This window comes from Engraulis encrasicolus, chromosome 1, assembly GCF_034702125.1.
Source record: "Engraulis encrasicolus isolate BLACKSEA-1 chromosome 1, IST_EnEncr_1.0, whole genome shotgun sequence".
Classification (NCBI taxonomy): Eukaryota; Metazoa; Chordata; class Actinopteri; order Clupeiformes; family Engraulidae; genus Engraulis; species Engraulis encrasicolus.
Window position 1 is genome coordinate 5,889,588 of NC_085857.1, and position 11,923 is coordinate 5,901,510.

The 11,923-nt window shown below is 43.3% G+C and overlaps 1 protein-coding gene across 3 annotated transcripts; it reads right to left on the reverse strand.

The window, feature by feature from the left end:
* Positions 1–637: 637 nt before the first annotated feature.
* r3hcc1l (R3H domain and coiled-coil containing 1-like) lies at positions 638–11,620 on the reverse strand. Of its 3 annotated transcripts, none has more exons than XM_063184896.1 (7): positions 11,535–11,620; positions 10,216–10,851; positions 8,292–8,476; positions 7,964–8,034; positions 4,018–4,113; positions 3,361–3,501; positions 638–1,398 (listed from the first exon to the last, which is right to left on the reverse strand). In XM_063184896.1, exons 2-7 carry the CDS (start codon positions 10,834–10,836, stop codon positions 1,346–1,348), a joined length of 1,167 nt encoding a protein of 388 aa, XP_063040966.1. In that variant the 5' UTR covers positions 10,837–10,851; positions 11,535–11,620; the 3' UTR covers positions 638–1,345. The 3 variants fall into 3 exon arrangements, with proteins under 3 accessions (XP_063040966.1, XP_063040255.1, XP_063041687.1); XM_063184185.1 differs by having other exon boundaries at positions 10,216–10,854; XM_063185617.1 differs by having other exon boundaries at positions 11,591–11,619.
* Between the last annotated feature and the right edge of the window lie 303 nt (positions 11,621–11,923).

Here is an 11,923-nt window from a genome sequence, read left to right on the forward strand (position 1 = left end):
GCAATTGGGATGGTGAATGAACAGTCCCTCAAAAGTTGTGGCTAGGCTGAGAGCTGGGAAACTTTACCGTTTTCTCCACGGAGGGGGGGCCAGGAGGCGGGACGAGGAGACAAGCACAAGTGGAGGAGGCAAGGTCGCATATTGGAACGCACTCCTTGTCTCCGGGACAAAATGGCGCCTTGAGTGACAGCCGCTCGAAATACATGAGAATGTATTGTGAGATACACTTCATTTCCACGTAAAATACAAAGACATATATTTCCGAAGCAACCAGAATCTCTTCAGTTACATTGGTTTATACCAAATCGTGCATTTTTCCGTAGTCAAGTTGACTGAAGAAAATTAAGTTAAAGGGGTATGCCACTATTTTGGGGCTTAATACAGTTAAAATCGTTGGCCAGGGTTTATATAGGTGGTTAAGTGTCTTATTTTTCATGTAAGCCGTTTTCTTATTTTAAGACAAGTTAAAAGAGGGAGCATGTCGCTAAGCTAGTGAAAGTCAATGGATCCGTGTAGCATGTAGCAATGCTACACGGATCCATTGACTTTCACTAGCTTAGCGACATACTCCCTCTTTTAACTTGTCTTAAAGCAAGACAACGCTTAACATGAAAAATAAGACACTTTACAACACCTATATAAACCCCAGCCAACAATTTTAACTGTATTAAGCCCCAAAATAGTGGCATACGTACCCCTTTAATTTTAGAGTGGGAGTGAAAGACTTCCCAAAAACGCCTTATTGTGCGCTCTTGTTGTAGATGCATCTCTTTGATTATAGTCTGCTGTTCTGTGGGACTAATTAGTGAAGGATTCGGTTTACATTTGTACATGAGCGGCATGCTAAAAACGGAAAACGATGCTTATCTTAAGACTTGGTTTTCTTCTTCATTTGTCAACATGAGACATTCCAATGATATTACGTACTGTACATGGAAAAGGTGTTTACTGGTGACCTGAATAATGTGGGAAATGAATAACTATCACACACACACACGTACGCGTGTGCGCACACACACAAACACAAATGAATAGCGGGCCTTATTGCCTGAGTGAAACTGATTCTGTAGCCCTTGTAGTCAACATGATCAGTGTAACGTTTCAATGCAGAGTGATAGTCGGGGGTGGCGGGGGAGAACCTACTGTAAGTGCAGCCAGCAACCGCTCAGTTCATAGTTAATATTGAAAAAAAAACTTTTGCAGTGGAAAACACTTTTCCATCTCTACAAATGCATCTCCAAGGCATCTCTATGCCTATAACCAATACAGTACAGTGACTCTAGAATTAAAAAATTGAACGGAAATAAAATTTAAAAACGTCACGTCAGGTCCCACCACATGCTCCTCACTTCCCTTCCCAGGCGTCGTCCCTCTGCTGTGCGGCGAGACGCTTCTGGTCTGGATGGGAACAGGAGATGGAGGGAAAATCAGTTTCTGTCTGGCTGATCATTACACACAACAACCTCTAGAGGGGGCACTGACAAAGCCAAACTTGAGCAGTGACGGGAATGTGAAGGAACATATCGGATTCTAGAGTTCTGTGTCTACACTCTTGGAAACGATAACCGTCATTATAAACATATAGAGTTTCAATATGTCTTGTGGTTCATATGGTTGGTTGTATAACCTTTAATGGTCATTTCCAGGTTAAAGGGACACTGTGTGAGATTTTTAGTTGTTTATTTCCTGGATTCATGCTGCCCATTCACTAATGTTACCTTTTTCATGAATACTTACTACCACCATCAAAGTATTCATTATGACTGGAAAAATTGCACTTTTCATACATGGAAAGGGGGATCTTCTCCATGGTCCGCCATTTTGAATTTACAAAAATAGCCATTTTTAGCTGCAAAAATGACTGTTCTTGGACCATACTAGAAAATATTTGTTTATTACTTAGTAAACTTTCCAAACTTGGCAATAGGCAGCCCAGTTCCAATGAGCAGCATAGTTGCAGTACCCTTTCTGACCATTTCCTGCACAGTGTATCTTTAAGTAATGTACAAATGCTGTGTTTGGCTAAATGGATAGTCCACAACTCTTCATCTCAGATCTAATGTTCCCAGACCGCTTGTGTGATTCCCCTCATAAAAAGGGTCCATAAAGCAAAAGTCTGAACAGACCAAAATATAGCACCTGTGCTAACAGTCATATTTATATTGATGTCACTTTCTAGTGATATACTTATCGATTGTCCTAATCAAGTGAATAAAATAAGGAATTGAATAAAGAAAACAAAGAACAGTGTTGTGGGAGATATAGTATAAGGGGTGTCTTCACTTTGCTTGTGTAAAAACTTGAGAAAGGCCACACGGGCCGAAACGTTTTCTTAATAGATTGCAGCACGATGGACAAGATTGTGCAGTATCTTCTTCTAAAAAACTGATCTACCCGCTACCTGCACCTCAAAACCTCTGGTGTGCGTTGGTTTCCTCCTTCAAAAGATATAGTATACAGCCTTTTTTCATCTAGCAGACCACTCCATAGACCAGGGGTCCCCAATCTTTCTGGGTCTGAGGGCTACCGAGGGCTACCCGAGGGCTACTGAGGGCTACCCGAGGGCTACTTTTGTTCAAAATCCTCTACTGATGTCTTGGCATCATTCTCAAATCACACTATTATTGAATGATAATGTTATTTACGTAATAAAGAATACATAATCTCATATTTAAATCAAGAAAAGCATTAACTGTGACTAAAATCTGATAGTCGTCACTGTTTATTAACATCCTTGGTGGGCACCTCAGAAGCTCCTGGAGGGCTACCTGGCGCCCGCGGGCACAACGTTGGTGACACCTGCCATAGACCCTCCCTGATTTGTTTATTATAATGTAATTAATCCTAATCAAAGTAAGACCAGTGATCTCCAATTAGTTTTTTCCAAGGGCCAAATTATGCGTTATTCATACAGTCACTCAACATTCTTAAAATGGCTACCTAAAACAGGGCTCTTGCCAACTAAAGTTTAACCAAGTACTACATAGGCATCTAATACATCTAAATACATTTAATTTCAATGGGAAGGAATGGCATAGCTGATAAGTTATGTTGGCGTACACAATTTCTTATTATTGACACGGGCAAGTTGCCTGTGACATCTGGCCCTTTAGTAAATATTCTAAACCCAATGTGACCTTGGGCCAAAATAATTGCCCACCCCTGCCATAGTCCCCAGAGGTGCATCTTGCCACCAGACAAAGCAGGCAGCCGCTTGGAGCCCCCAAGCCCCTTGATAGTGAATAACAGCCCACATTTTACCACAGTAGTGGCGATTTTGGTTCAAATGCTCATTCTTTTGCATTTTCGCATTTTTGGGGCCCCACCTGACCTTCGAATCGCCTCTGATAAGTCCCTCACCTTTTGCATCCTTGAGTTTCTTCTTCTCGGCCTCTCGATCCTCCCTGGACTGGGGGCTCTTGACGCCCAGCGCCCCGATCACCAGCCTCCGGGCCAGCGCAGCACTCGTCTGGGGGCGCTCCTTAGCCGGCAGCAGGTAGTCTGGCAGGAGAGGAGAGGAGAGGAGAGGTGGAGAACACAAGACCACAAGGAGGTGGAGAGGAGAGGGAGGTGGAGAGGAGAGGAGAGGAGGAGAGACAATGGGCATGATGAGACCAGAATATTCTTTAGTTTCAGACATGCAGACAGTTCCTATCTTTTACCTGACATGTTTCGACGGTGAGACTTCGAGGGTGACCCTCTGATGAAGACGGAAGTCTCACCGTCAAAACGTGTATTGCAAGCCGTGATAAGGCGATAACGATACATTTTCGATATATTGTGCAGCCCTACCGTAGGATTATTGTAAGTGATGATGTAAACTGATGAAGGCTTGAAAGCCGAAACGCGTTTGCTTTTGGACAGGGTGGTAATATAAATTAACAATGAGACGCAGTTTGAGTGCAGCTTTTTCTTCCTTAAGTTGATACATTTTATCGCGCACAAAAAGACTTTCGTTTTTTCCAAGAAGTTGAGCGCGTCGTTTGCCAAAACTTGATGATGTAAATAAAACGGTACCTGAGCAGCTCCGGGCCTTGGCTTTGGTGACGGCCGATGCTTTGGAGAGGGGCCTCACTTTCAGCATGGGGTGGCGCGTCGTCAGGGCGTCCCGAGCTGGGGAGGAAGGAAGAGAGAAAATTGGGACCTTTATTGCGCTCATAAAAAAAACGAGTTTGAGGAGAGTCAAAAAACGAACAATGTCCTCAACATGAATGAATGACTGTCTCTCCACTTTGGGAAAGTTTGAGGAGAGTCAAATGCACGTCATGACTCTGGAATTACTTCACAATAGAGGTGCACCGAAATGAAAATTTGTGGCCAAAACCGAAACCGAATAATAATTAATCACTTGGCCGAATACCAAAACCGAATATTAAAATTCAGTTAAAAGTCATCAAAAGTTGTGTTTTTCACTATTTTTAAATATTGTTTAAATCTATGGCTTACAAGAAATGTTTAGACATGTTTTTGAAAGAAAATAAATGTGTCTTTGAAGTCTTCAAATCTAGAGAGTAGAGTAGAACTGAAATTAGTTATATTAATGCCCATTTAATTCATTTTCTAGTCGGCCTCCGATTCGGCCACTCAATTGGCTTTCGGACGAAAATCGAAAGTCTCTTTTTTTGCGTTTTCGGCCGAATATTTTCTGCAGCCGAATTTTCGGTGCACCTCTACTTCACAATCAAATAAATAGGAAATGACTGATTGTTTAGCGTATACAAGTTCTCTCTTCAAAATCAACAAAAACAAAACATCCAGTCATATCTGTCAAAAACTATTTAAAGGCCTAGCTGGACCTCACAAATACAAACGGATCTCCAACATGCCAGAACTAGAATGAGAGAATGATTTGACTTGGATTCTGCATTTTCTTGTATAATGCACATCATCATGGTCATGTAAGGTTGTGTCATCTTCACTACAGAGAGCCCCTCTCTCTCCCCTGCATGATTTCACTGCCTCATCTTATTTGGGCATAAACAAACACACAGTGCACACTCAGGTTACGTTCCCATGTTATTGTTGTTTATCTGACGCTACAGACGAGGCTGCAATCAGGAAGATAACCGCGAGAAGAAAAGAAATGAAAAGAAAAGAAAAGAAAAGAGAAGAGAAGAGAGGAGAAGACCACCAAAGATACTGGCAATCTATTCTGGTATGCATTACACATGACGCACGTAAACAGACAAGTAGAGTTTTGTTTCCCCCGTCCTCAAGTGTGACCAAACCACTTAACGTAAACGTGCGGTCTACGTTCGTTGTTAGCAAATTGCAAGACCACCCCCCACCCCCCCTCCCACGTTATATTTGGGCCCATATATTTAAAACAACAAAACAAATAAATAGTCATCACGGGAAGAGAAAAGAAAGGGCCATTGAAAGAGCCAAGACGGTTTGCCAAAAAGATGCCCAAACAAAAAAAGACAACACGGCTCCGAAACGTAATTATGATGTCTCAGCAAGACCAACAAAAAAAATCGGCCCTTTTTTATTTAGAACATGACTTACTATATATAAAAAAAACACAAGCTCACAAACCACAATATAATTCATTTTGATTTCAAAATGATGGTCACACAGTCTGAATGTATACAAGGCTATGTGTGTGTGCGTGTGGGTAGTGGTAGTGTGTGCATATTACCAAGAGCTGTGTAGGCAAGGCAAGGCAAGGCAATTTATTTCTAAAGCGCATTTCATACATGGAAGCAATTCAATGTGCTTTACAACAAGATAAAAAAATATTGAAAAAAGAGAGAATGCGAGGCATGCTGTAAAGGAAGACAAAGGCAGATAAAACAAGATAAAAAAGGCAGGAATGAAAACAGGAGGGTAAAAGACTAACAGATTAAAAAAATAGCTAAAAACCCATGACAACATCTAAAAAAAGGCACCTGAAAACAGCCTCGTTTTGAGTTTGGTTTATATAGCTCAACTGTCTCTGTGTGTGGGTCTTGGTCATGTGGAAGGGAAGCCCTAGGGATGGATATTTCAGGGGGAAATAGACCTTGGAAATAGCACAGCACTTACATGGCGACACTGTAAACTGCACAGACGTGCAATGACAATAAAGTCTTTGGACATCTTTGGCCGTGGGTGGAAATTTACTCATTTGGAAAATTTAGTTCAGTTTAGCTTTTACTGTATTTTGGACTATGTACAATTCTCATCATAAATGTTGATTTCATCTATTGTGGCAGCAATAGCTTCAATACTTTGCATCACATTACACTTAGCCGACGCTTTTTAGCCAAAGCAACTTACAGTTATTATTTTTTATTATATGGTGTGACGTCATCGGTCGAATGCTCCATTCATTTCAATGGGGCTCCCCAACGTTCGCACGTCTGTTATTTGAAATAACGGACGGGTTGGTCTATATCAGACCGCTGTCAATGGCAACAAGACTTTTCACTGCTAAAGCGACTTTTCAACAAGACTCTAATCAGCTGCTGTGATAGACAACACCTGTTGTCTAGGCTAGCCTACCAGTTGCCTAGCGGTGATCCACAACGGCACTGTTTTGTTTTGCGCAGCAACAATCTTTTGACATGAAAAATTATAATAAACTTAACATTAAATAAAGAAATGTCCCCGCCATGTGTGAATCATTTAAGTATATCCATATAATAAGCGGGTTAACTTTCGGCGAGTCGGTCGCTTTGTGGAATAGCAGCACTTCAGAGAGAACAAGACCCCTCCGCTCCGCGTCGGGGTCTAAAGATTCTCTCTGTCGTGCTGCTATTCCACGGTAGCGACCTTCTCGCCGAACGTTAACCCTTACGTAATTGGTATTGGTTAAAGCAGCCCTGGGGGTGTACAGCCTGCCATGAGGGGGTGCACGAGCTGAATAGAGCCTTGGTGTATATGTGAGGCTTTATACAGCATTAATAAACATGACATAGTTTTTAATTGTATGGTATGGTGAATTGTATGCTGGAAGGGTCCATCTGAAGTGTAGTTTAACTCCTAGACAAATGGAAAAGAGGATTCCCCAATACAACTGTGCATAATGTGCAGTGAATCATAGTTGCGTGGCCATCAGCACACCAAAATATTTGCTTAGGGGGTGCGCGGACCACATTGAAATGTACAAGGGGGTGCGCAGGGGGGAAAGTTTGGGAACCGCTGGGTTAAAGTATTGTGTTGGTTGCAGTCCCTGGAGCAATGTGGGGTTAGTTGCCTAACCAAAGGGCACCTCAGCCATGGAGAAAGGGAGTGGGGGTGGGTGGGAGTCAAACCTGTACCATAGGATATGTATGTATTGATATTTAGTTGTCTAGTGCAGTGGTGCTCAACCTTTTTCTTCAGGGACCCATGTTTTTACTATTGTAAGTTTTGGTGACCCAAACCGTGCGAGCGCCCGCACGAGAGGCAGTCACATGATACCCTCTGTTTCCTGCGAAAACTCATTTTAGTTATTTTATTCCTCAATTCGTCTTTGGTCAAATGTAGAATAAATGTTTAACCTAGCACTTACAGTTTGTTGCTTCTATGCATATATTAGTTAAATGCTTTGTCATTTATTCAACATGGGCTATATATGGTATTTGAAATTAAACCCCTTAAAATCAAGAGGGCGCCGCGACCCTCTGTGGATCTTTGGCGACCCACAGGTTGGGTCCCGACCCATAGGTTGGGAACGACTGGTCTAGTGTTTATAGGTTGTAGAGTGTGTTACAATATGCAACCTTGCCTCCTCCACTTGTGCTTGTCAGCTGTCAGCCTAGCCACAACAACTTTTGAGGGACTGTTTTTCATTCACCATCCCAATTGCAAATGAGAAGAAGACTTTACAATTGAGCTTTTGAAAGATATTGAAATATAATGCTGTAGTCAGTGATGTCATCATGACATATTACTTCCTGGTACCAGGAGACAAGCACAAGTGGAGGAGGCAAGGCCGCATATTGGAACGCACTCATAGTGTTGTACTGTAGTATGTGGAGACTGGCTCATGTCTTACCTGCTATGGGGCTGTTGAAAAGGCCCAGTGCATGCGTGTCGTCCACCCACTGGATGTCAAAGCCCCTCGCTCTGCAGGCAAAACACCAGACAACACAAACTGCTCAGACACCATGCTGGAATCTAGTGGTGTCAACAATTGAGTCTGATTGAAGTATCAGAGTAAGAAAAATGAGATATTAAAATGTTAAAAATATCATGAATATCATAACAAGCTATATTTTAAAATGGCCAAAATCTTACGCTAGTCCTACCCTAGCAGCCAGCAATGCCATGAACCAGAAACTCTGATTTCACGTGAAATCTCTCATCTTTGACTTGGGCCTTACTGGTAGGAGTGGAAGGCGCGGATGAGGTCCTCGGTTTTGAACTCGGTCGGGAAGTCGTAGATCTCCACGATGTGCGAGAGCTCGTCGTCCCGCAGCTCGATGTCCTCGTGCTCCGGCGACCAGTCGTAGTAGTTGAACTGCTTGTCCTGCCTGGACTGCTTCTTGTGGCCCGACTTCTCCGCCACCTAACACACAGGGAAAGACATACAGCACCAATATATCAAATTCATATCGGGGCACTGTGGCGCAGCGCGCTAAGCCCCCCCACATTTGGGCTTGCATGCCCAACCTCGGGGACCCCGGTTCGAGTCCGGCCGGGGTCATTTCCCTATCCTCTCCCGTCTCTCTGTCCCATTCGCTTCCTGTCACCATCTTCGACAGTCCTGTCAAATAAAGGCATAAAAGCCCCTAAAAAATTATTTTAAAAAAATAAATAAATCATATCACAATACCAACTTTGCTGTCAAACGATATCAAATTTCATGACAGTGAGATGACAGTATTTTTATTCATTTGTCTATACTAATGTAAAGCTGTAAGGCGTTAAGTTCTGCCTACCAGGAAGATGACGGTATACAGCTCAATTATTCTCTTGCATTAACCAACCAATCACTGTTCATGTTCTTAGGCACACCCTCTCCCTTGCATTCTCATTCATTTACCTAGAGCCAATAGGATGCCTGCCCACTCATTTATAAATTCTCTGTCTATCTCTGCTCTTCCACTGACTAGAGCAGTGGTTCTTAACCTGGGGTGCGGGCACCCCCTGGGGGTGCACCAGAGATTTCAGGGGGTGCACAGAATTTTGTTTGAATTGAGGTTGTGACCAAAATTCTGCTTTGGAACATTATGATTACCGCTAGGCCATATCAAAACTAAATTAAAACATGTTTTGGCCCCCATGTGAAGTCATTAAGGTATTGATTAATGGCTCAATAAAAAAACATTGAAATTAGTGGGTATTTATGTGTAGAGGTTTAGGTTGGGGGTGCACGGCTTGTCTTGGGCATAGATAAGGGGGTGCGTTAAGAAAAAAAGGTTAAAAACCACTGGACTAGAGTACGCTGGTGTCAATGCTCCCACCACCTCCCCTTCAGCCTCCATCGCTGGCCAGTCCTCGTCCCATGAGGTCGAGAGGGTCTGCAAGGTGTCTTTCGACGCAGTTCGGCATCTTCTCTTCAGCCTTGCCACCACAAGGATGCTGAGAGCGTCTGCTACCGTGCTACGTGCAATACATTCCACTCTACTTTTTTTTAAACGTGTTTTTAGGGGCTTTTATGCCTTTATTTGACAGGACAGTTGAAGATGGTGACAGGAAGCGAATGGGACAGAGAGACAGGGGAGGATTGGGAAATGACCCCGGCCGGACTAGAACTGGGGTCCCAGTGGGTGAGCATGCAAGCCCAAATGTGCGCCACAGCGCCCTCCCCTCCCCCCCCAATTCCACTCTACTTGAGCGATAGCGAGTGCAGAGAGTGAGTGCACTTGCTAACCAACGGAGGGAGGATTGTGAATTATTCGGCACCATTTTTTTCTGATTAGAAGACATAGAGTATTAAAGAAGAGAAGTAGAAATTAAAATTTGTGCCCGAAACCGAATAATAATTAATCACTTGGCCGAATACTGAAACCAAAACCGAATATTAAAATTCAGTTAAAAGTCATCAAAAGTTCGGGCTACAAGGCTGACACCCGTGCATGAATAGTAAAGAAATAGTGCATGTAGAATCACAGGAGCAACTCCAATGTCAGCAAATAATGTTTCGACGCAGCAGCTACATCTGGACTGAACTAGAGATCAGTTAGAGAGCGGGAGGAGATCCGATTATTTTTGATTAATTGTGCAGCCCTAGCTGACACACCCGTGCATGAATAGTAAAGAAATAGTGAATGTATGGCAGAAGGAGCAGCAGAGCGAACCTACCTCCTCCAGCAGATGAGGGTCCAAGCATTCCCCGTCGTCGTTAAACAACGTATCCCAGCTCTCCTGCTCCTCTTCCTCCTCCGCCTCCCCCTCTCCCTCCCCCTCCGCTTTGGTATCAGAGGTCGTCAGTCTATCTGACAGTCCATCACTTCCACTCTCACCGCTGTCCTTTCCTTCCGTCACCGTTGTCGTCGTTGTCTGTTGCTCGCTTTTCTCTGCGTTCCCTCGTTCCGTCTCGCCATCTTCACAGTCTCCGTTTTGGGCCGGGTCTCCTTCGCTCGCTACTATAGGCGACGCCGGCGGGGGGGCCTCCTCGTCGGCCTTCGGGGACTTGTGCTTCTTGTTCTTGGCGTTGTTCTTCCAGGCCTTGTCCGTGTACTTGGGCCTGGGCCTCCCCTTCTTGTCCGCCGGGGTTTGTTTGGAGTTACGGTTCGTGGGACCCTGGTTGTTGTCACCTGCTTGTCCATCTCCACCACCATCCTTCGGTTTGCTTTTGGGGACGTAGAGGGCCTTGTCTGGCTTTTTGGTACGCGGCTGCTGCTGCTGCTGCTGGGGTGGTGGTGCTGATGGCGGTGCTGGTTTGCAGTCTCCTTGTTGTTCTTGATGCTGATGATCAGCCATTGTGGGTTACCTCACCTGCTGGAAATAATAGTACAACGTGTTCAATGAGCAACCATGCAAAGTCACACCACGTATACACGATGCCTGTAATATTAAATAAGGTTGCACCACGATAGTTTATGCTGTGACACCAGGCCAACATGAAGTTGATGACATGTTGACATGCCTGACAGGATTCAGTTAGACGTTGACAATATAATGTAATTCCACTGCTATGGCTCATTACGACAACGTGACCAAATGGAATAATGTTCCTATCTCAGTATTAGAGGTTAGCCTCACTTGGTCAGTGTATTAAAACAGTGTGAAGATTGTAATGGAATGATTGGCTTTCACCGGTGAAATGGAGTAGAGCTATGTGAAGGGTTTGTACTTGTACTAGCTGGAGCCAGATGGGCTCAAGCAAGCGCCACCTTAAAATGTAGACCGAACTGTGTCGTCTTCCGTATTTCGAAATACTATCAAGAACAAAGCATACTGTAAAGGCAAACACAAAAACTCTAACAGAACTCAATGCATGTGATATAAGCCCAACAAGTTATTATCGGAGACAGTGGAGTTGACTGGCTAGGTAGCTAGCGTTAAATCATCAGATAGCTGGATAGCTTGTAATTGTAAAGCCCAACAAACCGATTTCGTGCACGTCTTATATATTGCACAGCTCGCTGTGACATAATTATACATTAATAAATGTTTACCTCTGAGCGGAATTCGTCTAGATAACAGTAAATCCAGGAAAATACAAATTATTTACACTTGTTTGGGTGACAGAAACAACCGGATGTTGGGTCTGGAAACGATTGAAAACGTCACCAAAACGCGTTGGGTTGTGGGAAATGTATTTTTAATTAGCTCTACTGGATTAACTGGATTGTTCTATTTTATTTCATTTTTTCTAAATAAATCCCGCGAAATAATTAAATATAATTAATGACAGGTGATATGTTGAGTTAATATAAATAGAAGGAAATTCCAAGAGGACAGTCGAAGTGTGGAAAATGTTTATTTGTTGTTGTTGTAGTTGCTGAAACTTTTTTTTGAGACCAAAATTATTCCAGCAGTGGGCTATATTTAACCTACTTTGCAA

Bases quoted from the DNA above. Each gene is read 5' to 3' on its own strand.
- r3hcc1l (XM_063184896.1), bottom strand. From the start codon at position 10,836: ATGGCTGATCATCAGCATCAAGAACAACAAGGAGACTGCAAACCAGCA. The intron at 4,114-7,963 runs GTAAGACATGAG...CTTCCTCCCCAG, and splicing joins TTTCAACAGCCCCATAGCAG to CTCGGGACGCCCTGACGACG. The intron at 3,502-4,017 runs GTACCGTTTTAT...CTCTCCTGCCAG, and splicing joins CAAGGCCCGGAGCTGCTCAG to ACTACCTGCTGCCGGCTAAG.